This window comes from Brachypodium distachyon, chromosome 5 (genome assembly GCF_000005505.3).
Source record: "Brachypodium distachyon strain Bd21 chromosome 5, Brachypodium_distachyon_v3.0, whole genome shotgun sequence".
Classification (NCBI taxonomy): Eukaryota; Viridiplantae; Streptophyta; class Magnoliopsida; order Poales; family Poaceae; genus Brachypodium; species Brachypodium distachyon.
This window is the reverse complement of record NC_016135.3, coordinates 25,899,184-25,924,830: the sequence shown is the minus strand read 5'-3', so window position 1 is coordinate 25,924,830 and position 25,647 is coordinate 25,899,184. Positions and strand designations below refer to the sequence as shown.

Here is a 25,647-nt window from a genome sequence, read left to right as displayed (position 1 = left end):
TGAAAATGAACGAGACATCAATTCAAGTGAAAGGCCAAATAAATGGAGAAGTTACCCAATAAAACATACTCCATAGATACTCCAAATAAATGGAGTATCTGTTACGTTTTGAAGAAAAAAACCGAGAGTAATCAGTGCATGGAAAGAAGAAGGATTTAAAAATTCCATAAGTAAAATTAAGAGTTAATTCCACATTTTACCTACCCTAGCCCCTTTATACAATTCTTGCGCTTGTTAACCCAGGAAACTATATGATAGCATTGCTAGACATGAACTCGATCACGCACGTGTTATTCCATGGATAATTAAAAAGGAGAGGGTGTGATCCATATCGAAGCAGGCGCCGAGTCCGGTAATTCCAGGTCCAAATGGTGAGCAGGCCACAGATGAGCGATGTTGTGCAACTGCCCGGTCTCAAAGTCCCAGTAAACGCCCATGTCCCGCCTCCTGATTATCCGGAATGGGTCACAGAGGAATTCCCTACGGATGAAGTCGGCCAGATAGGCGCAATTTGTTCGTAACCTCGGGCAATCCTCCATGTTGATCTTAACGCACAAGGCCGAGCACTTTTCCCCGATTAACAGCACGTGCTGGCGGTCTCCGATGCCCTCTAATTTCTCCGGCTTCTTCTTCTTGTCTTCTTCCTTGGCGCCGAGGTCAAGCTTGTACACGTAGAAGGGGTTCGCGGCGTCGAAGACGTCGTCGGGCTCCGACAGCCAATGCTTCCTCGCCACCAGCAAGACGCCGCCGCACGGCGCGACGGCGAGGCAAAGGATCCGGGAAACGAGAAGCACCTCCCGTAGCCTGTGCATGCGCGCGGCGACCCACGTCTGGGGGCCGTGGCGGCGGTGATGAAGGTCCAGGGCGTGGACGGTGCCGCAGCACTGGAGCGCGTAGAAGAGGCCGTCCTTGTCGTTGTAGACGGCGCTGATGAAGCCGTAGCCGAGGGAGGCGGCGAGCGAGGCCCAGGCCCAGCGGCCGTCGGCTCCTCCAGCTGGGCTGGCGAAGTGGAGGTCCATGGGCCGCTGGTGCACGACGAGGACGACGCACGACGGGTCCGCGCCGCCCGCGGAGATGGCCACGTGGCGGTACATCCAGGAGCGGGCGCGCCGCGCGGGGACGGCGTAGGTCGGAGCCGACGGCAGGTTGGGGGCGTCGACGTGGTAGACGATGTCCCCGTGGCCGTCCAGGGAGCTGCCGACCACGCACTGGAAGGTGGTGACGGGCGGGAGCGGCGCCTTTGCGCCCGTGAGAGGGTTGAGCAAGTAAGGGTTGGCCGCCTTGTCCGTGGCGAAGAGCCACCCGTGGGCGGAGCCCGCGAGGACGAGCGCGTCGTCCTGCGGGAGCCTAATGCGGACGGTGGCGTCGGCGGAAGGGGAGTAGAGATAGAGCGGCGCGTCGTCATCACGACAGAGCCGCGCGTCGTCATCACTATCTGCAGGCCCGCCGCTGGCGTCGCGGGGCCGGGGCCGGGGGTAGAGCAGGCAGGGGGATTGCTGCTTGGAGGACGGGAGGCGGAGCCGGCGGAGCGTGGTGTAGGTGGAGCGCCAGTGGGAGCAGACGGCGCTCGAGCGGACGACGTCGAGGGCATCCATGGCCGACATTGCGGTGAGCAGCATGTCCTCCGGCAACTCGGACCAGTTCGGTTTGTCGTCGGCGGTTGATTCTTCCATGGCCGCCGCGCGTACCGTGTCGTATCGATCTGCCCAACTTACTCCTCCTCCTAGTTAGGGCATCCCCGATCGTGTATTATTTCGTTTACTTGCACTCGTGGGAGAATATGTACTCCTCCGTTCAAGGAAGTATATCGCAACTTTGACTAAATTTAAATGCATCTATACATTAAGTCATGTGTAAATACATTCAAATTTTACCAAACTTGAGACATCTTTTGTTGGACAGAAGAAATACGTAATCTGGACGGCATAATAAACGTGTCAGCCGTAGCATCAGAGGTGTGTAGTTTTACCAAGAGTAAAGTCTATTTCGAATCTTTTTTTAAGGTCGACTGACCTCTAAATCTCTTAATTTGGCACCCTATCCCTTCCGAACCCCGGTCTGTAGCGCATAAAATGAGATTTCCTTGCTGACATGGCGAGTTCAAGACGGTATTGGAGGTACTGCCGCTCACGGCGTTCGGTAGCGCCTCCGTGAACACAACGACGCCACCACGTGGACAGCCGCTCCTTCCTCTTGGACAGCGCGGCCAGCAGGCGGCCCAGCTTCGGATGATGTCGAGGAATCTGGATATTCACCCCAGCCTCTCCTCGAACACCCCCAACCTCGCGAACGGGCCGACGATGATGTCGAGGAATCCGAATATTCATTCCAGCTTCTGAATTTGTGTCGATCTGACCTCCAGCGAGAGGATCGAAGGGAAGGAGATAAGGCTGGCCGCCGCTGGCGAAGACCTCGTCCGCGCCGGCAACAAGGCGCGCGAGCGCCTGGGAGCGGTGGCAGGGCCTGGCCGGCGTGCGGGAGCGTCAGGGAGCGGCACCTTGGCGAGGCCGGCGTGCGGGAGAGGCGGCGCGGTGCAGGGTGCGCGCACCGACGGGCATGAAGGGCATCGGCCCGCGGGGAGGGAAGGGAGCGGCAGGCCGGCACAGAAGGACGTGACGCGGGAGCTCAAGGAGCGGCGGGCCGACGGGAGGGCACGGAGCGGCGGGTCGGCACAGAGCGACGGGAGCGCATGAATCGGCGGGCCGACGTGAACGCACAGAGCGGCGGGCTGGCAGGAGTGCAGGGAGCTGCAGGCCGCATTGATGGGAGGGGCAGGGAGTGGGTAGCGGCAGGCCGGCGTCGTGATGTGGGGAAGAAGCCGAGGGAGGAAGAAGATGTTTGCCTCACTGACGTGTGGGTTCCCCATGTCAGTGGGAAGCCACGTGAGCAATCCTGGTTTGGGAAACAGGTTTCTGAACATATGGATAGGGATTAAAAAGCACAGGGTGCCAAATTTTATCATTTAGAGGTCATGGTTTGATAATGTCGACCTCTACAAAGTCAAGGTGCAAAATCGATTTTAAGGATGTCAACGCAGAAGCATTTGCGCTCGAGCGCGTCGTGCGCCGGACTGACGCGCAAATGTTTTAGCGCGATATAATTTAGGTTCATTAATATGAACTCAAGGTGACTATATTCTATATTACCTCGGTAATGCATACGCCAATCATCAGACAATTAAAAATCCAGACCAAGTAAACTATTCCAAATATTTAAACTTCCCATTTCGAATCCAAAAGTCACTTTACAAGGGAGCTATGTGTACCCGAAAAAAAAGAGGGGAGCTATGTGTTTTCCCACTCGTATAGACCACATATGATACTATAGATTATGTACATACACCAAATTCAGAGCCAATGGCCAATGCATAGTTTAATATTTTAAAATTATTTCATATACTTCCTCCGTTTTTAAATAAGTGACTTGGTTAACTGTTAACCGGGTCGATCGACTAAGAGTTAGTCGGATGAATCGTATATCACAGATCGAGAAGAGAGTTGAACTATTAAAAGGATGACGATTAATCGCCTATAGTTTGACAAGGTATATCGTGAGGCAAAAGGGACTAAGACGTATGTCACATTGGAAGGTACGTCGTCATGACTCGATGGTACTTGGGAGTCGGCACGTTCTGCTAGCAGCCGCTACCGATTGATCGATTGAGAGTCGGACTCCAATCGTGTCCAAGTCGCCATGTGTCTGCGGGGTCACACACTTAAGAGCGGGAGCAAGTATTTGGTCAGGTTGGACCCGAACTGGAATTGGGCTGACAATGCGAGTTGGACTCGCAAAGTGGATGGGCCACAAGTGCTGGAGCCCACTTCCACTCGGTATATAAGCAGGGGCGTGGGATGCCTAAGGGTAACGGTTTTTTCCACTCTCATGCGTTGAGAACCCTAGCCCGATTCAGTTCAACCGTCGCACCGGACCTAGCAGTCCGCCGCCGGAGCTCCTCCTCGCACGTGTGGATACCGGCAGAGGTGCTGTACGTTCAGCACTTCGACGATCGCGGGATTGGATCGGCTGGATCGGATCGAGGGACTGCACTGCATCAAGGCGCCGCATCGATAATTCGCAACTGCGCGTCTAGTGGTAATCCTCGCGGCCTTCTACCTCGGCTAGATCTTGGGAGTTCGCGTAGGAAAAGTTTTTGTTTATCTCTACGCGCCCCTTCATCAACAAGGGGGGAGCTCTATGGAGGGAGATATAGCACTTTGAAGCTTTAGAAATGGTGTGGAGAGAGTTGGGCTTCGGATGAGTTCATCCCGAGGCAGGGGATGACTATTTATGGGGGTCCCGAAATCTAACCGTTATGCACTAAGTCTGCCAGGATAGGAAGTTCCGGTCATATCCCGGAAGTTCCGGTGCCCCGGAACTTCCGCCCTTGTTCCGGTCCAACTTTCGCCAAACACAAATGAATTCCAGTAGCATCACGGAGGTAGGTCGGACGTTTGGTGGAAGTTCCGCCCTACCGGATGTAGGCCGGAAGTTCCGGGCCTGGAACAGACCTGGCAACACAGTTAGACTTTGGGTGGCTCTCTCTCGCACGGGTAGGCTTTATGTGGGTGCAAATATGATAGTTTGTGTACGTGAAGTTGATTCACCCATTACCTTCCCATGTGGACTCCCTCTTAATAGTACGGAGTTCCTACGACTCAATATAAATAAAAAGCCGCTAAACACCGCTACGCTTCTTTCCTTTAGGTAGTTAGATAGTTAGATAGTTAGATAGTCGTTTAGGTTACAGCTACCAACATGACACTCATGCAGTTAACTAGTCATTTATAGGTTATAGTTACCAACATGACACTCGTGTAGTTATCCGGTTACTGAGGTTAGCGTTACCATCTTGATACTTAGATAGTTTTCCAGTCGTTTAGGCTACAATTACCTACAAGACACTCCTCACGTAATTATCCAGTTGTTTAGGTTACAGTTATCAACATGACACTCATATAGTTATCCAGTCGTTTAAGTTTAAGTTATCATCAACATGACAGTTTTAAAGTTGGAAAAAAAGTGGCCAAGAATACCCAACTGGATCTAACTTTCAAAATAATCATGAATAGCCCGATAACTCACTTATTATTGCCCGGTAACTTTCAAGCTCGAAAAAGGTTTTGAAACACTCCGAGTAAGTATAGCTTTCACATCAATAACTAATAGTAAATATGTCTGGTAACTCGCACAGTTATGGTTGGTAACTCCTAAGCTTGAAAGAAGTCACCGAAACATATCTAATCGGGATCTTGTTTCGAAGCCCTCGCCGATACGAAGTCAACTGTGGAAATGGATTATAAATCAAGTACACGGTTTGATCTAGTCAAGTTTTAAAATTTTCTAGAACATTTAAAATGCACGTGTGTGTTGATGCTGCAGCCCCCTTCTTACTTCTATTTGCATGCACGGATGCAACCAGTGGTTCGTTCCACACGAACATGGAAAAAAGCAAGAGGTGGGGGGGAGCCGCACGATCGGTTTGCGAAATGGATCGGGGAGAATATTCGCGGGAAACGTACGGTGGCTATGGTAACTGCCACACGGCTGTTATATAGTCCAGTCCTTTTTAGAATAGGGAAAACGTAGGAGCTTTTTTTCTTAGAATGGAAAACGTAGGAGCTAGGCCAAGCTCAAAGATGCTGGGCTGGACGAGGCTACTAGAGCCAATTGTCGGAGCAATAGCGGGAGTTGGGCTTCAGGGTCGTCTCCTAGGCTTGGGCTTCAGAGTAAGAGACAAACGCCGTAAAATATTCCACTTTGCTCAGATTTGAAATGGTACTTCAAAGTTTGTGTTTGCACCAAAGCAATTCAAACTACCAGAGTTGGACCGTGCAGTGTGCAAGTTCGTCTGGACCAAGTTAGATTCGGGTGATTGTAGAAAAACTAGGTATGAATTGCTTTGTTGGAAGTGAAACTTAAAAATACATGCTTACGAGCCAGCTTTGCTTTTGCTTAACAATTTCAAACAGGTCCAAAGCGAAATGATCAAATTCGAATTTGGTTCACAATTGCAAAAAACATCATAGAAAGTGCCATAATGTTAAAATTTTCAGTGGAATTTACTCAACAATCTATAACGCGGCATTGTGAACTAAAACAGGGCGTTTCCCTGCGATTTGTTGCATTCAATTAAAAAAAGGGGAAAAATCCTGCGGCTAAACGGTCGGGGACCCTCAAGGGCTCAAGGCGGTGGGTTTCCTTCCCCCGCACAATCCCCTCCCCCAGAAGCTCCAGTTGTCCCAAATCACCACGCCTAGCCGCTTCGTCCCACACCAAACGCCGCCGCCTCAAACGCCGCCGCCTCGTCCCACACCAAACGCCGCCGTCCCACGAATCCCACGGCCTCGTCCCGCAACGGCCTCTCAGGCTCCCCGCGATGGCCAGCTCCGCGATCGCCGACTTGGTAGAGAAGGGCAAGGAGATCATGCGCATGAAGGAAGAGGGTCAATTCGGGCACGCACTGCAACTGGCCGACGTGCTCGCCATGAAGCACCCTGACTCGCCCCTACCTCCCAGCCTCATAGGTGCGATCCACTACGATGCGGCCATCCGCGCGCGCGAGGCTGCTGCGGGCTCGGAGGAGGAGGTGGCCGACGCGGCGGCGCTAGCCGAGACCCACCTCCGCGCTGCTCACCATGCGATCATCCAGGTGAATTCGGTGGCGCCCGACAACATCGACAACCATATCGCGCTCGCGGGCGTGCTTGTCGAGTTATCGATGTTCCGCGAGGCGGAGACCGCGCTGCGCCGCGCTTGGGATTTGGAGGCAAACCCACCTGTCACGACGCAAGGCCTCCACAGCCGACTGGGATCCTCCACTCGCGACGCGAAGGATCAGTCCTACGAACGGCTGACCAATCGGATCGTTGACCATGAGATTCAGAAGGTATCAGAGGTGCGCAATAGCCATGGTGGGGCGCTGAATGCTCTGAAGGAGGCTCGAAGTCTCGCCAAGCGCTTCCCGGTCTCGGTGCGTGCGCGGCTGTTCGAAGCTCTCATCGAATTAGAGTACATGAACAACCTCCCTCGAGATCTTGACAGGACCAAAGGATTGGAAAGGCTTCTACAAAGTGCCAATGCTATTGTTGAAACATTCCCCAAATCAGGTGTATCTGCTTCTTTCCGAGCCCGATTGCTGTTCCTTTTGGGTAGGCATGATGATGCGGAGGCAGAATGCAATCGGGCACTTCCTTTGGTTGATCTAAAAGAAGATACAATCCTCCCTGCATCCATCAGAGGGGATAAAAGCGAGTTTGATGACCTACTCTCCAAAATCACGACCAAAAGACAGATGGCTGGAGCTGGTGGTAGACCATGCCAGAAGATCACCGTGGATGATATTGCTACCATCTTTAATGTTGATCAAGTGTCAAGCAAAGAGGAAGTCTCCTTTCCAGCAGGTACTTTTTCCATCTCAATACTTATTATAACACTCCAAATTATAGAAATCTAGAAACAGAAGAGCTCCCTGGCATGACACTTTCAAGGAAAGGGAAATCCACGATGCCATATTTTAGAAGATAAAATGAGGCAATGTAGTCCTTGCTTATAGCTTTTAATCTATGTTTGCTGTACTTTGCATTCAGTGGTCTGTGTAGCCTCTAATTGGCTGACTGTACTTTGTGTCACTTTGTATAACACTGGTTGCTATGGTGAGTGCTGATTGCAGTCTGCTGAAATATTGATTTGGATAGAGCCACGAAGCAACATGTAACCATACATTTCTGTTGTATTTCTTTGAGGGATCCTTTGGTTATATTTCAGGTGGACATGAGCTTAGCAAGAGTACAAGCAACATTGGTGATATTGCTGCCATCTGTAATGTTGATAAACTATCAAGCAAAGAGAAAGTATACTATCCAGCAGGTACTTTTTCCATGTCAAAATACTTATTAGAACACTCCAATTTATAGAAATCTAGAAACAGAAGTGCTCCCTGGCATGACACTTTCAAGGAAAGGGAATTCCACATGCAATATTTTACAAGATAAAATGAGGCAATGCATTCCTTGCTTATTGCTTTTAATCTATATTTGCTGTACCTTGCATTCGGTGGTCTGTGTAGCGTTTTATTGGCTGACTGTACTTTTATAACACCGGTCGCTATACTAAACGCTGATTGTAGGTTGCTTAATTACTGATTTGCAAAGAGCCACGAAGCAACATGTAACCGTACATTTCTGTTATATTTTTTTGAGGGATCCTTTGGTTATATTTCAGGTGGACACGAGCTTAGCAAGAGTACAAGAACTGTTGGAACTTTCTACTGCTCAAACACGAAAGGCATTCACTTGCTAGAGTTCATTCTAATGGTAACGAATTTGTTCTTTTCAAAATCGCTTTGATCATTATGCTATGGATTTTTTTCTAAACTTTTACGATTGTGCAGACATTGTGGTGTTTGAGACACTTCGTTGCTGAAGTTATAGAGATGGAGTCTCTTTGCACCAATCATAATGGTCCTTGTATTAGTGAGATCGTACAAAACATCTTTTCTTTATGGGAGAATAATGAAGATCATAAGGAACAACTACGATGTCTAGCATATGCAATAAAAAGAAGATTAGACGATGAAAATTTCTTTGAGAAGGTACACATATTTTACATTATGCTCTTTCTCTGCTTTTATTTAGTCATACTTGTGTGGGAAATGTGATCACAAAGCATATAAAGTATTCTCTCTTGTGTGTCTTTCTAGAAATTTGATCATTTTTGTATTCTTCAGCTACAGGATGATTTTGTCTCTGAAATTACCACCACAATTCTTAACGGACTTCATGTGAATGATTTGTGTTTACACATTCGATTCGTCGGTGGTACATTTGCTTGCAATTCGTGCAGATCCAAAAAGGTTTCTTATATATGCTAACACTTGCTTTAGTCAACATTTTTTTCAGCAAACAGGCCATAATTGAGGTTATTTCCTATTTTTATGCAGGTCAACAACATATGTATCAACTGTAGTTCTCCTAGTAGGAAGGAACCCCACTCAACAATCGGTAATATATATTTGTAAGAATATACAGTAAATTATGAAGTTACCTTGTTGTTTATTTTGTTGTTACTATTTCAGTGGTCTATTGGACAAATGTGAGGGCAGATCCGCGGTCTTTTAGAGAAATCCTGAATGAATATGTTGGACCTGTTATGACTTTTGCTTACAACAGCGGTACAGCAGTTTACAGCCTAGCAGCAATGGTACGTGCACAAAATCTTTTATCTAAATTAATCTGGTTATAGACCTCAACCATTAATGATTATTTTTTAATTTTGACATTAAGGTATTATGAGGAAGGTGAATAATTGACTCATATAAATAGCCATGAAAAATTACACATGGCATTTATCGTGGTGTTAATGTCTCTCCATTGGTGTTCGATGCTGGATATGCTTTAAGATGCACACACAGTGTCTTAAAATCCCAATTTGGATGCACTGATAATTTGAAAAGGCCCTAGAGATGTCCTGTATTTGTCCATTGAAAGTTGGAATTGCTTGAAGTCTGAATTGGGTCTTTTTTCCGCGTCATATGAGAATTTTTTGAAGCCAAGGTTAAAGGAGACGGAGACCCTTGTATACAAGTTCTTGTCTTATGTACAAGCCACATGGTATTCATTTACAGATATGTTACTTGGATGGCTGTTGTGTTGACATTGTTCGAGCTGATGGATGCTGGATTATGTATAATGAGGCAGGAGGAGTTCAGAAGGTAAATGTAGCATGTAGCCAATTACTTGGTCAACATTTTCTGTGTTAAACGTTTTGTAACTTCCATGCAGTGTCTGGGCTCCTGGGAATTTATGCTTGAAATGTGCAGGAAGTACAGGCCATCTGTACTTCTTTACGAGGTTATCAAGTAGCCGAAGAGGTATGTTTGCATTAACATCACAACTCTGTCCTACATAATGTATGTGCCTGTTATATACTAGGGGAGAACACGCTGCAGCACACTGCACGGTTGGTGAGAATCCATTGTGTCATTGTCGGTTTATATGATATCGACTGCTTGGTGGTGTCGTGGCTACATAGCAGAGCTGTTTGGTGTCATATGTAACAACACAGATTTGGTTTAGATGCTTTATGCTTAGAATCGTGGGTTTGTTGTGAACAAAAAAATGGGACTTGTACCGTTGTACGCTACTCAGGTTATTTCTTGGACTGGTAGATAGATTAAGTCAGAGTTAGTCTCGTAGGAGGAATTTACCGTGTCAATTGGAGGAATACAAATAGTTGCCACGACATCGAAAATGTAAATTAATTGATGGTCTCTTCAGGCTGTGGACATAAGGCACTCATATATCACATGAGTACATAGATAATTTAGCAAATTATAGAGCCTCTATATGTTCTACTGTATCGGTGAGAAAAGTTAAGCAGATTCCAACCATTTTCAGTTTGCACTAGATTGGTCTCTAACCTCGACTTTTACACAAACATTAATTTGTAGCCAGCCCATACATAGTTCAACCTGATAGATAATTCACTTCCCTAAGAGAAATAAATGCATAGAACACAAGTATCACATGATAACCAGAAGCATTCAAGACTGACATCTCTTGCTTCTTCTTCAGGCAAGAGAACGGTGCGAAGATGCACTTGGGCAGGGGCAGGCCCAAGGGCAACTGCATGTCCAGTGTGCGCAATTGAGCCGCTGGTGATCTTGGGGCCAGCAGAGTGTCGAGATACTTCTGTAAACAAAACTGCGAAATACTGTAGAATAGAGCAAGGAGATGTATCGGCCTCCTTTAAACCTTGCAATTTCTGTTGGGGATGGCTTAATGTTGCCTTGAAGTGGATGCGGGTTGTGGCCCAACTAAACTGTTAGCGATCATGCTTGTAGTTAGATAAATATAGATATGATGATATAGTTACTGCCTTTTTTTTTCTGGGGGTTTCTTGTTTTTGTTTGAATAGAGTATCCTTATAGTCTGGGGAAGTATATATCCTCCGTGGATACTTCTGATGTAGCTTTGCATAAAGCTTTTGGTGCTGCTCCACCTAGCCACACAAACCAAAAACCCAATGAGTCTGGGTCAATCCATTTCTTCTGCACAGAAATTTCATGGCAATGAGCCAACCAACCCAAAGACATTTCCCACATCACTAAGAAGCTGAGAGGCAAATCTGCTAGAAGTATAGAAACAACCGATCCAAACCGTCACCAGTGCACGCCGCCGGAAATAAAACAAAGATAATACAGTAATAGATCAAATTGTTACTCCCTCCGATCCATATTAATTGTTTCAAATTTGTCCAACTACGGATGTATTTATGTTTAAAAAGCGTCTATATACATGTAATATTTCGACAATTAATATGGATCGGAGGGAGTAGATAGTAGGCATGCTGCACGGCTTTGACAACAAATCTCTACATAAAGCCAAGAATAATGGGAGAAATAACAAATCAGAACTCGATCAGATCAAGTGGAGCAAAAACTCGATCAGACCATCAACAGCAATCGGTGGTTTCTTTTGCAACCATCAAATTAATGGTGACTTGACTTGACATGGCTTATCTCAACCCTCCATGGTCTATAGCAGTAAACGAAACCAAACTAATCCATGAACTGTGAAATCTAGGCCGAAAAAAAAGAGCTAGGGTAAAAGATGAAACTGCTGCTGGTGACGCCATGGCCTCCACCGCTTCAGGTACTCATCGAGGTCGTCCCCATTGCCCATTGGCCATTGGTAGGTGCACTTTTATCCACCACCGTCGCAGTAGAATGTAGGGCATCAGTTCAAAACAAATAAACAAACAACCAAACTGAATAACGAAACTCAATCTGCAGAGCCGGTGATGGATGCAACAAAAGGGTGAATTAATGTCGACTGCTATGACTGACTGAACGGTAAAATGCCTTGAACCCGACGTAATGAAATTGCTAGCTATAGCTGCTCCTTTCACGTACAGCAGATCAAGGTATCGAAGCTTGTCTAGTCCAACTAATCTTGTTTTTATTTGTACAGCTAGGAGATAAGAAAACAACCACAGTTACGAATTGTTCTATAAGAGAATTCCGAGCACATACGTACTCCCTCTGATCCTAAATTCTTGAGTCAAATTTGTCAAAATATAAATGTATCTATTGTTACATGTAATATTTTGACAACAATTTGGATCGGAAGGAGTACCTTCGAAGCAGCTTAGCGAACAGGGCTTGTTGTATGATAGATCCAGGTACAAAAGCTCATGGAATGCAGAAAACACCGTCAAGTTACCAAGCATCATCCTCTGAATTTGCCAATTCATACGAACAGGCGCCGTCAGGACTGGTGCTCCGAATTGGGAAGACCGTGCTCTCGTCAGGGAAGACCTGATGTCCAGTAGGGTAGCCCTCTCCTCCATGATACAGCTAGAGGACAAGTGAAACATGTACTGTAATAAGAGAAATAGGACCTCCCAGTTACAGAGCCGACCCCCACAGGAAAGCCATACCCAAAGAAGCAAAGAAGCACGGAAGTGGTCATGAATGATCTTCTCTTTATCTTCCCGCAAGAAAGCTGTACCCTGCTCGATCACCAGAGACGCAAGAAATTACCCATCTGCAGCCAATAAGCTTTTCCTTCTACCGGCGGCGCGCATATACACTACGGTTGGGGCTGTAGTGGCTAGACCTTGAGAGAAGAATTGTGAGTTTGCTGATCCACTAGCTTTGTGTTAGCTTTATATCTGAGCCTGGGGTATGCCAGCAGATGAGCAGAGTGCAACCTGGCACACAGAACTGAACTGTCACCCCAGACATCACAGAGCATCACACAGTGTGACCGGATGACAAAATGTGATACTCTCCCTTTCCAACAAAAAATGTCTCAACTTTGATCAAATTTGAATGCATCTATTGATCTATACACTAAGTCATGTCTAGATACATCCAAATTTTAACAAATTTGAGACAATTTTTGTTGGACGGAAGGAGTACGTAGGTTGTACGGGAGGTATTTGTTCAGTGTGCTGCGGCCAGACATACTGGTCATGGTGCTGAAAAGGTATGGCTTAGGAACTTAGGCTGTTGGTACTACGTCGTGTTGTCGGTTTTTACATGGAGTCACAAAAGTGTTACATACATCTTTCTTTTTTGAAGAAAGATGCGGCCACCGAGCCCCAGGTGACAGGTCTTGTGCAGGGGAAAGAAAGACTATCTCCATCAGGCCTCGTTCGGTTACTCCCGTCCCGGTGGGGATTGGTAGAGATTAGTAAGAATTTAGGCCAAAATCCTTTCAATCCTCTTCAATCCCTACAGGGATTTATCTAACCGAACGAGCCCTCAATGGGCAATACCAACCTGGGACTGGGAATTACCCTCATGCTGCCTCTGCACAATACACTCATTATGAATCAGTGTGGCGCATGTGGTTATGCCAGCCGCTCCGAAGACCTTGTTCTTCCTTGCGTGCCGTATTGTGACAATGCTTGGCCTTGACCAGATTCTGGCCTGAATATAAGCCTCTTTCTCTGGAGTTAGGTCTGCAACAAACTGGACGGAAATGCAACAGAAGAAACTCAAGTGAAAATCCCAAATCCTTCTTGATGCAAAAATAAATAAATAAAATCCCCTTTTTCTCTGTCTCCATTTCCAGCCTTGGAATCAGGACCGTAACAGCTTTGCTAATGCTAACCATGTCGGGTAGGTACAAGGCATTACTTCATGAAGGGACATGTTAAAGATTGTAGATGGCGTCATGAGTCACGGAAGGTAGGCTGGAAAAGGATAGAAGGTCGTCAAGAACAAGCTTGAGGAGAAAATCAACGGCAGGTTTGCTAGCATGAACAGACACAGAGATTAGAGATGTGTATCGAACCTGTGTGTTAACTAGCAGACAGTTCTGACATTGTGTGATAAGGTGCGGTTTTCGGCTCGGTCCCTTATAAATAGAGCCTCTATTCTTCTTTAATGAAATGCAGGAGCACCTTGCCCTCTTGATGAGGTTCCGTAAAAAAAACATTGTGTGATAAGCCAAAGGTTGTTTCTTACTGGTAGCGTTTTGTTTCACTGCAAGTCTGTACTAATCAAAGCCAATCTAATACATTTCCGTAAGAAAAGGTACAATATGGTACAAAATTTAAAAACTGATGTGGATGTATAGTTGTATACTTACACATAAAGTGCATAACAAGCTGTTTTGTTTTGGGACACAGTACAACTTTGAGCATCACATTTAGGACCTACTCTATTACAACTTGAGTATCACATACCTCCCGTACGGATGACAAAACGAGAACGCAACAGTGGCCCAAAATGCCAAAATAAACGAGGCAGCAGTGACCGCGTACAGGACTGGGTCACCAGCAGTCTCTCCCACAACTTCCTCCAGAACGGGATCTGGACCGGGAGCAGCACATATGCTCCCCTGTGTAATCTTGCGAAGGTTGGTGTTGCCAAGGTAGCTGTCCATGCTGAATGACCCAAGCTGACCGGAGTTTGGTATGCATCCTGACAAGTTGTTGTATGCCACAGAGAACACCCCCAATGGTGATAAATGAGCTAACTGTAGAGGTATTGGTCCAGTCAGCTCATTATGGGAGAGGTCCAAACTTTCCATCTCCTCTAAGCCACCAAAAGTTGTTGGGATCGGGCCAACAAAGAAATTATGGGACAGATTAAGGGATTTGACATGGCTCAGATTTCCTAGCTCCGAGGAATTTCTCCATCCAGCATGTTTGCAGATAGGTCGATGCCGGACATCAAAACGAAGAAACTGCGGCCGTATGTGTAGAAATTCCCTTTGGTAGCAAAGGTGAAGTCTCTTAAGCCATAGAAAGAATTGTAGGAGTCCGATGCCCAAAATGCTGGTGCAAAAAATTGATCATCTGTGTCACCGTTGAAAGAGATGTTACCAATACATGATGGTAACGAACCCGAAAGCTTGTTATGGGCCAAATCAATTATCCTCAAGTACACGAGTTTGCACAGGCTTGGAGTAATCTTCCCTTCCAAACCTGTTTCTGCCCAAGGAAAGAATCCTAATGTTATCAATAGAACGTACCCAGTGTAGGCTGCCCGTGAAGTGATTGTTTCTTATATCCAAAGCAAGCAGACTAGATGCGTTGAAAAAGTAATAAGAGATATCACCAGATAAGTAGTTCCCAGACACAGGCTTAGGGCAGAACTGCTACGTCGTGATGAGGGGGGTAGGGGGGGGGGGGGTAGAGGAGCTGCGCGGCGGGCCGGGATCTAGGGAACGGCGCCCCGGGGGACTGGATCTAGGCGGGATCGGTCAAATGATTCAAGCAGTGAGGCCACACCTGCGGCGAGTAATACCGGCGAGTAGGCACTAGTTGTGCGGCTTGGTTTCCATCGCCAGCTCTGTGTGGGCTTCTTGCTCCTCGACGGCTCGCTTCCTTTTATTCCCCCAGCGAGACCAAGACTGCTCCCATATCTGACACCACTGCTAGCTGGAGCTCAACGATCACCCCCTTGATCCACATAAGTTAGCACATCATCCTTGCTTCCTCATATGATCATAATTCTAGGTGTCATTCGTGTTGATGCTACCATGACATGTTAGTTGTTTTGGTTCTTGTCTTGCTAAGAGTAGTTAGTCTGTTCAGGATTTTGTATGGTGACGTGAAGATGCACAATATATAACACTAGTGAAAAATCGGTATGGTCGACTAGAGGGGGGGGGGTTGATAGGCGACTAACAAGTTTTACCTTTTCTTTTCACTTTTATGGGATGCAAGCATCAATACATGGGTTCACTAAAACATCTAAATGATGAACACCCCTAGTATGATGCAATAGCCAAAGCACGAGCACAAGCAATAGATAATCAATTGAAACTTGCTTGATAGCCGAAGCACATGATAAACAATTAAGTTTTGCGAGTAAGTAAATGGGCAAGAATGATACCACACGGGGAGACGAAGATTTCACCGGAGTTCCACCTATTGGGGTCGGTGTACGTCTCCGTTTGGAGGAGTGCTCTATTACAAAGATAGAGGCGCCACAAAGGCTCACTCTATTCTCCAACTCACCACACCACAAAGGTGAGGTGAGTTCCACTAGTGGCTTCCTTGAGGACGAACGCCGAACCTTTACAAACAAGGAGAAGGGCACGACTCCACAACTTAATTGGAGGCTCCTTCCCGAATCCTCAAACACCTCCTCACAAGATTGGGGGCCTTAAAGAGACACCTTCCGGCTATGGATCCTAAAATCCCAAGAGTAACAAAATCCACAAAGGAAACAAGGTGAATCAACTTTTTGCTTTGGTGAAACCCTAGATCTAGATCTCCTCCTCCAATCCTCAAAGAATCAACTGTTGGGAATATGCCCTAGAGGCAATCATGTATGATGTAATTCCCAATGTATTCATAAATATTATTAAGTTGTCCTTGTTTGAACATCTGATATGTATCATTGAATATGTGATTTGATTGTGGAACTAAGTATTCATGTTGTTCATACTAAATTGTCCTTAGTCATTGAGGTTGTGCTGGACACATAACCTAGACTAATGTGAAAGTTGGCTGATGACTCGGTTCCACTTGTCATGGGCATGGTGATGTCATTCCAGCTTACACGGACTCGGCTAAAGAGTTTAGCGAGTCGGACTGACCCATATTGAGATGCAACGAGTAGGTCGTCATTTGCATGTCTCAATCAATGTAATCCTTAGACCTGAGGTTATCGCACAATCCGAATTGTGGATCACCAACTTAGGTTCTGTCAAACGTTGTTCCGTAACAGGGCAGTTATAAAGGCAGAGTTCGGGTTGACTGAGAATCAAGCTGTGTGATGTGGATAACCAAGATGGGATTTTGCCCCTCCGACTGGAGAGATATTCTCTGGGCCCTCTCGAGTGATATGATTCGGGAAGCATGGCCATGCGCGACTTGGTTAACTGTTAACCGAGTCGATCGACTAAGAGTTAGTCGGATGAATCGTATATCACAGATCGAGAAGAGAGTTGAACTATTAAAAGGATGACGATTAATCGCCTATAGTTTGACAAGGTATATCGTGAGGCAAAAGGGACTAAGACGTATGTCACATTGGAAGGTACGTCGTCATGACTCGATGGTACTTGGGAGTCGGCACGTTCTGCTAGCAGCCGCTACCGATTGATCGATTGAGAGTCGGACTCCAATCGTGTCCAAGTCGCCATGTGTCTGCGGGGTCACACACTTAAGAGCGGGAGCAAGTATTTGGTCAGGTTGGACCCGAACTGGAATTGGGCTGACAATGCGAGTTGGACTCGCAAAGTGGATGGGCCACAAGTGCTGGAGCCCACTTCCACTCGGTATATAAGCAGGGGCGTGGGATGCCTAAGGGTAACGGTTTTTTCCACTCTCATGCGTTGAGAACCCTAGCCCGATTCAGTTCAACCGTCGCACCGGACCTAGCAGTCCGCCGCCGGAGCTCCTCCTCGCACGTGTGGATACCGGCAGAGGTGCTGTACGTTCAGCACTTCGACGATCGCGGGATTGGATCGGCTGGATCGGATCGAGGGACTGCACTGCATCAAGGCGCCGCATCGATAATTCGCAACTGCGCGTCTAGTGGTAATCCTCGCGGCCTTCTACCTCGGCTAGATCTTGGGAGTTCGCGTAGGAAAAGTTTTTGTTTATCTCTACGCGCCCCTTCATCAACAAGGGGGGAGCTCTATGGAGGGAGATATAGCACTTTGAAGTTTTAGAAATGGTGTGGAGAGAGTTGGGCTTCGGATGAGTTCATCCCGAGGCAGGGGATGACTATTTATGGGGGTCCCGAAATCTAACCGTTATGCACTAAGTCTGCCAGGATAGGAAGTTCCGGTCATATCCCGGAAGTTCCGGTGCCCCGGAACTTCCGCCCTTGTTCCGGTCCAACTTTCGCCAAACACAAATGAATTCCAGTAGCATCACGGAGGTAGGTCGGACGTTTGGTGGAAGTTCCGCCCTACCGGATGTAGGCCGGAAGTTCCGGGCCTGGAACAGACCTGGCAACACAGTTAGACTTTGGGTGGCTCTCTCTCGCACGGGTAGGCTTTATGTGGGTGCAAATATGATAGTTTGTGTACGTGAAGTTGATTCACCCATTACCTTCCCATGTGGACTCCCTCTTAATAGTACGGAGTTCCTACGACTCAATATAAATAAAAAGCCGCTAAACACCGCTACGCTTCTTTCCTTTAGGTAGTTAGATAGTTAGATAGTTAGATAGTCGTTTAGGTTACAGCTACCAACATGACACTCATGCAGTTAACTAGTCATTTATAGGTTATAGTTACCAACATGACACTCGTGTAGTTATCCGGTTACTGAGGTTAGCGTTACCATCTTGATACTTAGATAGTTTTCCAGTCGTTTAGGCTACAATTACCTACAAGACACTCCTCACGTAATTATCCAGTTGTTTAGGTTACAGTTATCAACATGACACTCATATAGTTATCCAGTCGTTTAAGTTTAAGTTATCATCAACATGACAGTTTTAAAGTTGGAAAAAAAGTGGCCAAGAATACCCAACTGGATCTAACTTTCAAAATAATCATGAATAGCCCGATAACTCACTTATTATTGCCCGGTAACTTTCAAGCTCGAAAAAGGTTTTGAAACACTCCGAGTAAGTATAGCTTTCACATCAATAACTAATAGTAAATATGTCTGGTAACTCGCACAGTTATGGTTGGTAACTCCTAAGCTTGAAAGAAGTCACCGAAACATATCTAATCGGGATCTTGTTTCGAAGCCCTCGCCGATACGAAGTCAACTGTGGAAATGGATTATAAATCAAGTACACGGTTTGATCTAGTCAAGTTTTAAAATTTTCTAGAACATTTAAAATGCACGTGTGTGTTGATGCTGCAGCCCCCTTCTTACTTCTATTTGCATGCACGGATGCAACCAGTGGTTCGTTCCACACGAACATGGAAAAAAGCAAGAGGTGGGGGGGAGCCGCACGATCGGTTTGCGAAATGGATCGGGGAGAATATTCGCGGGAAACGTACGGTGGCTATGGTAACTGCCACACGGCTGTTATATAGTCCAGTCCTTTTTAGAATAGGGAAAACGTAGGAGCTTTTTTTCTTAGAATGGAAAACGTAGGAGCTAGGCCAAGCTCAAAGATGCTGGGCTGGACGAGGCTACTAGAGCCAATTGTCGGAGCAATAGCGGGAGTTGGGCTTCAGGGTCGTCTCCTAGGCTTGGGCTTCAGAGTAAGAGACAAACGCCGTAAAATATTCAACTTTGCTCAGATTTGAAATGGTACTTCAAAGTTTGTGTTTGCACCAAAGCAATTCAAACTACCAGAGTTGGACCGTGCAGTGTGCAAGTTCGTCTGGACCAAGTTAGATTCGGGTGATTGTAGAAAAACCAGGTATGAATTGCTTTGTTGGAAGTGAAACTTAAAAATACATGTTTACGAGCCAGCTTTGCTTTTGCTTAACAATTTCAAACAGGTCCAAAGCGAAATGTTCAAATTCGAATTTGGTTCACAATTGCAAAAAACATCATAGAAAGTGCCATAATGTTAAAATTTTCAGTGGAATTTACTCAACAATCTATAACGCGGCATTGGGAACTAAAATAGGGCGTTTCCCTGCGATTTGTTGCATTCAATTAAAAAAAGGGGAAAAATCCTGCGGCTAAACGGTCGGGGACCCTCAAGGGCTCAAGGCGGTGGGTTTCCTTCCCCCGCACAATCCCCTCCCCCAAAAATCACCACACCAAACGCCGCCGCCTCGTCCCACACCAAACGCCGCCGTCCCACGAATCCCACGGCCTCGTCCCGCAACGGCCTCTCAGGCTCCCCGCGATGGCCAGCTCTGCGATCTCCGACTTGGTAGAGAAGGGCAAGGAGATCATGCGCATGAAGGAAGAGGGTCAATTCGGGCGCGCACTGCAACTGGCCGACGTGCTCGCCATGAAGCACCCTGACTCGCCCCTACCTCCCAGCCTCATAGGTGCGATCCACTACGATGCGGCCATCCGCGCGCGCGAGGCTGCTGCGGGCTCGGAGGAGGAGGTGGCCGACGCGGCGGCGCTAGCCGAGACCCACCTCCGCGCTGCTCACCATGCGATCATCCAGGTGAATTCGGTGGCGCCCGACAACATCGACAACCATATCGCGCTCGCGGGCGTGCTTGTCGAGTTATCGATGTTCCGCGAGGCGGAGACCGCGCTGCGCCGCGCTTGGGATTTGGAGGCAAACCCACCTGTCACGACGCAAGGCCTCCACAGCCGACTGGGATCCTCCACTCGCGACGCGAAGGATCAGTCCTACGAACGGCTGACCAATCGGATCGTTGACCATGAGATTCAGAAGGTATCAGAGGTGCGCAATAGCCATGGTGGGGCGCTGAATGCTCTGAAGGAGGCTCGAAGTCTCGCCAAGCGCTTCCCGGTCTCGGTGCGTGCGCGGCTGTTCGAAGCTCTCATCGAATTAGAGTACATGAACAACCTCCCTCGAGATCTTGACAGGACCAAAGGATTGGAAAGGCTTCTACAAAGTGCCAATGCTATTGTTGAAACATTCCCCAAATCAGGTGTATCTGCTTCTTTCCGAGCCCGATTGCTGTTCCTTTTGGGTAGGCATGATGATGCGGAGGCAGAATGCAATCGGGCACTTCCTTTGGTTGATCTAAAAGAAGATACAATCCTCCCTGCATCCATCAGAGGGGATAAAAGCGAGTTTGATGACCTACTCTCCAAAATCACGACCAAAAGACAGATGGCTGGAGCTGGTGGTAGACCATGCCAGAAGATCACCGTGGATGATATTGCTACCATCTTTAATGTTGATCAAGTGTCAAGCAAAGAGGAAGTCTCCTTTCCAGCAGGTACTTTTTCCATCTCAATACTTATTATAACACTCCAAATTATAGAAATCTAGAAACAGAAGAGCTCCCTGGCATGACACTTTCAAGGAAAGGGAAATCCACGATGCCATATTTTAGAAGATAAAATGAGGCAATGTAGTCCTTGCTTATAGCTTTTAATCTATGTTTGCTGTACTTTGCATCCAGTGGTCTGTGTAGCCTCTAATTGGCTGACTGTACTTTGTGTCACTTTGTATAACACTGGTTGCTATGGTGAGTGCTGATTGCAGTCTGCTGAAATATTGATTTGGATAGAGCCACGAAGCAACATGTAACCATACATTTCTGTTGTATTTCTTTGAGGGATCCTTTGGTTATATTTCAGGTGGACATGAGCTTAGCAAGAGTACAAGCAACATTGGTGATATTGCTGCCATCTGTAATGTTGATAAACTATCAAGCAAAGAGAAAGTATACTATCCAGCAGGTACTTTTTCCATGTCAAAATACTTATTAGAACACTCCAATTTATAGAAATCTAGAAACAGAAGTGCTCCCTGGCATGACACTTTCAAGGAAAGGGAATTCCACATGCAATATTTTACAAGATAAAATGAGGCAATGCATTCCTTGCTTATTGCTTTTAATCTATATTTGCTGTACCTTGCATTCGGTGGTCTGTGTAGCGTTTTATTGGCTGACTGTACTTTGTGTTACTTTGTATAACACTGGTTGCTATGGTGAGTGCTGATTGTAGTCTGCTGAAATATTGATTTGGATAGAGCCACGAAGCAACATGTAACCATACATTTCTGTTATATTTCTTTGAGGGATCCTTTGGTTATATTTCAGGTGGACATGAGCTTAGCAAGAGTACAAGCAACATTGGTGATATTGCTGCCATCTGTAATGTTGATAAACTATCAAGCAAAGAGAAAGTATACTATCCAGCAGGTACTTTTTCCATGTCAAAATACTTATTAGAACACTCCAATTTATAGAAATCTAGAAACAGAAGTGCTCCCTGGCATGACACTTTCAAGGAAAGGGAATTCCACATGCAATATTTTACAAGATAAAATGAGGCAATGCATTCCTTGCTTATTGCTTTTAATCTATATTTGCTGTACCTTGCATTCAGTGGTCTGTGTAGCCTCTAATTGGGTGACTGTACTTTGTGTTACTTTGTATAACACTGGTTGCTATGGTGAGTGCTGATTGTAGTCTGCTGAAATATTGATTTGGATAGAGCCACGAAGCAACATGTAACCATACATTCCTGTTATATTTCTTTGAGGGATCCTTTGGTTATATTTCAGGTGGACATGAGCTTAGCAAGAGTACAAGCAACATTGGTGATATTGCTGCCATCTCTAATGTTGATAAACTATCAAGCGAAGAGAAAGTATACTATCCAGCAGGTACTTTTTCCATGTCAAAATACTTATTAGAACACTCCAATTTATAGAAATCTAGAAACAGAAGTGCTCCCTGGCATGACACTTTCAAGGAAAGGGAATTCCACATGCAATATTTTACAAGATAAAATGAGGCAATGCATTCCTTGCTTATTGCTTTTAATCTATATTTGCTGTACCTTGCATTCGGTGGTCTGTGTAGCGTTTTATTGGCTGACTGTACTTTTATAACACCGGTCGCTATACTAAACGCTGATTGTAGTTTGCTTAATTACTGATTTGCAAAGAGCCACGAAGCAACATGTAACCGTACATTTCTGTTATATTTACTGATATAAGCAGGAAATGCTTATTCCATACCTTGTTCAGTCGGAAGAGCTCCACTCAAGTTATTACCGCTAAGACATAAGACTTCAAGTGGAACTGGTTCGGAAGACAAACTAATAGGAAAAGGTCCTTCAAAATTATTGAAGGACAAATCGAGGAACTTCAGATGAGGAGGTGCAAATAATGATGGAGGGAGAGATCCGCTGAATTGATTTCTACCCACATTCAACTTCCCGATGCTTTTAAAGGCTGTGATGCATGCAAGTAGTATAATGATTACAGGTGGCACAAACTGAAGTATTAAACATGAAGTCCTTTCCTAATGTAAGTAAGAACTTGTTTTTTACCTGAAAACGGCAGAGTTCCATTGAGGTAATTGTTACTGAGATCCAAGACTTCAAGTGAAATCAGTCCCGAGGATGAACTAATTGGGATAGGCTCAACAAAGAGATTTACCGAGAGAACCAGAATCTTTAGCCGAGGAAGTGAAAATAGAGATTCTGGGAGGTTTCCATTGAAGTTATTCACAGACATACTCAATTCTTGCAAGTTTCTAAGATTTTCAAAAGCTGCAAAGTGAATAGGGATGCTAAGATAATTATGGATATGAAATGTCAATCTCTACCTTAGTATACTAGAAACAGTAAAATTTTGTACCTGCGCCTGGAAGACCTCCGGCCATGTTGTTTGAGTCGAGAACTAAAACTTCCAGTGAAACAAGTTTACCAATAAATTCCGGAAAACCCCCTCCCTGGGTAACGAAACTGAGGTCAAGATATCGAAGCTTGTCTAGTCCAACTAATCCTGCATGTGTTTTTGTTTGTACAGTTAATAGAATAAGAAGCAACTACATACACATACTGTTCTGAGAGAATCTCGAGCACATGAAGCTCATGGAATGCAGAAAACACTGTCGAGTTTAAATACCAACATCCTCTGCAGATATCGTGTTACGTACAAAATGAAGGTCAAGATGAGACACTCGTTGGGTGCTACCGTTGCATTTCACACGCTCCCACGAGCAGCAATCATCATTATCCTTTCCCCATGAATCAGGCCCTGTCAGGGGGGGTTGGCTTCGCTGGAAAGCCCGTGTTCATATCAGGGAAGACCTGATGTCCAGTAGCGCAGCTCTCTCCTCCATGAAGCAGCCAGAGGACAAGTGAAACATGGACTGTAACAAGAGAAATAGGACCAAAGACAATGATCTCCATGGCAGGCGGCAGCTACCCATATTCGACAATAAGCTTTTTCCTTCTCCTGCCTGCGCGCATATACACTATGGCTAGGCCGTACTGGCCAGACCTTGGGAGAACAATGGTGAGTGATCTTGACACTCTGATGCAGGCTTGTTGTTATCTTCGCTATCTTCGTATCAATTATAGCTAGGGGCACCGGGCACGCAAGTACGCAAGGAATACAAGTCTATGGGTACAACTTGGCACACATGGCCGGCTTACTTGGACCAAGTTCAGCAAGAACATGAACCACCGAAAATCTTGTGGATAAGAAATGTCAATGTATTCACAAGGTGAATGGTCAATTAGTCACAGACAGCATTAATTGTTGCCTAGACTTTTGCAGTTCTAACACAACATCATATATTCATATGGGGGTTACCATGCTGACGAAAAGACAAAGTATAATCAGGAGCTGAGATAACCTGAGCAACGCATATCTAGCAGCAAAATTACTGGTCAAATCAAAGGTTCAAAACAAATCAAACAGGATGTACTAGGAGGAACCAGAGCACATGACCGCTACTCACACGAGCACTCCTCCACAGTGGCAGCCCGGCGCGGACTCGACGCCGCCGCCGTGGCTCTCAGGCGAAACCCTTGCGCCGTCATCCGTACAGACGCCAGAGATAGCATTCCTACCGGGCGAAGAAACGCGCGGGGCTGTTGGCTGGCCCTGGGCTAGGCAAATGTGTGTTCAGTGTTCTGCTGGGGTTCCGGTCCGCCACCCGCAGGACCACCTGGTCGCCGGCGACGGCAGATGGTGACCGTGGCCCTCCGCCGCGTCGATAAGAAGGCCCGTGAACTCACTGTTTCCTGGGCCTGCTGTTGTACACCGTAGCTAGGCTGGTTCCAGCATCAGGCCCCTTACCTTCTGATTCTGCTGGACCGCTCGTGTTATCTTGTCCTCATGCAGCTGGCCTGCTAGCCCGCTACAAGGCCTGCAGGCCGCAGCCCATATAACATAGCCATCCGGCTCTTTTGCCTTCAGAACTTTCTTTTTAACGCCGGTTTATAGTCTATGCAAAGCATCGTAATCATGGGAGAAAACGACGCACGGTTGCATACCTGCGAACACGATTTAATTCAGACCCAGAGACGACGCTAGCAAACTTGGAGGCTCGTGATGGCTGCATTTCAGTACAACCGACGAGTTCGGTGTAACCCATCCGTCCTTCTCCCAGGCTTATGGCCTGCACAAAGCAGCCAATAATCAATTCTTAATTCTTATACGGGTCGTTTAGCAAATGTTGGCACTTCGATTTTCTTCGGCCTTGATGGGAACGCAAGGATTTTCTTTTCGAACATGATCGTTGGCGTCGAGAGTAACAGGCTGCAGAGAAGACTTTGAGAGAGAGAGAGAGAGAGAGAAAAGAAACAGATATTTGGAGATTATCAGATTCAGTCCACGATAGGGGAATAATTAGAGCAAGGATACTTTAATTTATCTGGCTGCGTGCGTCGTGGCAAGTTCTCGTACTAGTGCCGATCTGATGCGCTTGGTTGCATCTTCCCTCCAGAGACAAACCATAGGAACAAAGACCGGATCAATGGATCGTAATATACTCCGTATGCAGTAACCCACCACCAATGGTGTTGCAGTTTGCGGTGAAACCAGATGAGATCTGCATCTTTATATGATAGAAAATGCAGCTATCCGTAGCAAAGTGGTTGAGGCAGATAATGAATTCTGGGACTTCCCGAATCCTGACCAGTAATTCCCCGACACGCTGAATTTTTTCTGTAGCTAGCACTGTTGGTTGTGATGTTGTTGTCCTGACATGGTTTGTTTAGGTGTACAAGATGAAGTACTTAAATCAGGAGGGTGCTGCCAAATGTTCCGTTCATCCCCTAGATTAGATCCATCCAACTCTGCACCTCGGGTTATTCGGCGGGTGCTCATGAGGTTATCCGTCGCCA

The 25,647-nt window shown here is 46.4% G+C and overlaps 4 protein-coding genes across 7 annotated transcripts; 2 read left to right on the top strand and 2 right to left on the bottom strand.

The window, feature by feature from the left end:
* Positions 1 to 305: 305 nt before the first annotated feature.
* LOC112269397 lies at positions 306 to 1,715 on the bottom strand. Its single transcript, XM_024456092.1, has one exon. It carries the CDS (start codon positions 1,671 to 1,673, stop codon positions 306 to 308), a length of 1,368 nt encoding a protein of 455 aa, XP_024311860.1. The 5' UTR covers positions 1,674 to 1,715.
* Positions 1,716 to 6,298: 4,583 nt separating this feature from the next.
* LOC100824268 lies at positions 6,299 to 10,886 on the top strand. Of its 3 annotated transcripts, none has more exons than XM_024455476.1 (10): positions 6,299 to 7,400; positions 7,765 to 7,866; positions 8,221 to 8,312; positions 8,390 to 8,590; positions 8,732 to 8,851; positions 8,939 to 8,999; positions 9,074 to 9,198; positions 9,623 to 9,709; positions 9,780 to 9,868; positions 10,572 to 10,886. In XM_024455476.1, exons 1-9 carry the CDS (start codon positions 6,377 to 6,379, stop codon positions 9,858 to 9,860), a joined length of 1,893 nt encoding a protein of 630 aa, XP_024311244.1. In that variant the 5' UTR covers positions 6,299 to 6,376; the 3' UTR covers positions 9,861 to 9,868; positions 10,572 to 10,886. The 3 variants fall into 3 exon arrangements, 2 of the variants coding, with proteins under 2 accessions (XP_024311244.1, XP_014751714.1); XM_014896228.2 differs by having other exon boundaries at positions 8,726 to 8,851; XR_002960763.1 differs by lacking the exon at positions 10,572 to 10,886 and having other exon boundaries at positions 6,304 to 7,400; positions 8,726 to 8,851; positions 9,282 to 9,709; positions 9,780 to 9,828.
* Positions 10,887 to 10,889: 3 nt separating this feature from the next.
* LOC112269238 lies at positions 10,890 to 12,937 on the bottom strand. 2 transcript variants are annotated; one of them, XM_024455478.1, is made up of 3 exons: positions 12,439 to 12,937; positions 12,135 to 12,355; positions 10,890 to 10,998 (listed from the first exon to the last, which is right to left on the bottom strand). In XM_024455478.1, exons 1-3 carry the CDS (start codon positions 12,468 to 12,470, stop codon positions 10,922 to 10,924), a joined length of 330 nt encoding a protein of 109 aa, XP_024311246.1. In that variant the 5' UTR covers positions 12,471 to 12,937; the 3' UTR covers positions 10,890 to 10,921. The 2 variants fall into 2 exon arrangements, 1 of the variants encoding a protein (XP_024311246.1); XR_002960764.1 differs by lacking the exon at positions 10,890 to 10,998 and adding an exon at positions 11,334 to 11,699 and having other exon boundaries at positions 12,135 to 12,937.
* A 6,658-nt stretch (positions 12,938 to 19,595) lies between these two features.
* On the top strand, positions 19,596 to 23,057 carry LOC100833534. The gene is made up of 5 exons (XM_003579340.4): positions 19,596 to 20,765; positions 21,130 to 21,231; positions 21,597 to 21,698; positions 22,064 to 22,165; positions 22,505 to 23,057. Exons 1-5 carry the CDS (start codon positions 19,742 to 19,744, stop codon positions 22,657 to 22,659), a joined length of 1,485 nt encoding a protein of 494 aa, XP_003579388.1. The 5' UTR covers positions 19,596 to 19,741; the 3' UTR covers positions 22,660 to 23,057.
* Positions 23,058 to 25,647: the final 2,590 nt, after the last annotated feature.

Excerpts from the sequence above, each read along its gene's own strand:
- LOC112269397 (XM_024456092.1), bottom strand. The coding sequence starts at position 1,673 with ATGGAAGAATCAACCGCCGACGACAAACCGAACTGGTCCGAGTTGCCG.
- LOC100824268 (XM_014896228.2), top strand. The coding sequence starts at position 6,377 with ATGGCCAGCTCCGCGATCGCCGACTTGGTAGAGAAGGGCAAGGAGATC. Across the intron at positions 7,867-8,220 it reads GAAAGTATACTATCCAGCAG|GTGGACACGAGCTTAGCAAG; the intron begins GTACTTTTTCCA and ends GTTATATTTCAG. Across the intron at positions 9,710-9,779 it reads AGGCAGGAGGAGTTCAGAAG|TGTCTGGGCTCCTGGGAATT; the intron begins GTAAATGTAGCA and ends ACTTCCATGCAG.
- LOC112269238 (XM_024455478.1), bottom strand. The coding sequence starts at position 12,470 with ATGACCACTTCCGTGCTTCTTTGCTTCTTTGG. Across the intron at positions 12,356-12,438 it reads GTGCTTCTTTGCTTCTTTGG|CTGTATCATGGAGGAGAGGG; the intron begins GTATGGCTTTCC and ends CTTGTCCTCTAG. Across the intron at positions 10,999-12,134 it reads TTCGCTAAGCTGCTTCGAAG|GTGGAGCAGCACCAAAAGCT; the intron begins GTACTCCTTCCG and ends TTGTGTGGCTAG.
- LOC100833534 (XM_003579340.4), top strand. The coding sequence starts at position 19,742 with ATGGCCAGCTCTGCGATCTCCGACTTGGTAGAGAAGGGCAAGGAGATC. Across the intron at positions 20,766-21,129 it reads GGAAGTCTCCTTTCCAGCAG|GTGGACATGAGCTTAGCAAG; the intron begins GTACTTTTTCCA and ends GTTATATTTCAG. Across the intron at positions 21,699-22,063 it reads GAAAGTATACTATCCAGCAG|GTGGACATGAGCTTAGCAAG; the intron begins GTACTTTTTCCA and ends GTTATATTTCAG.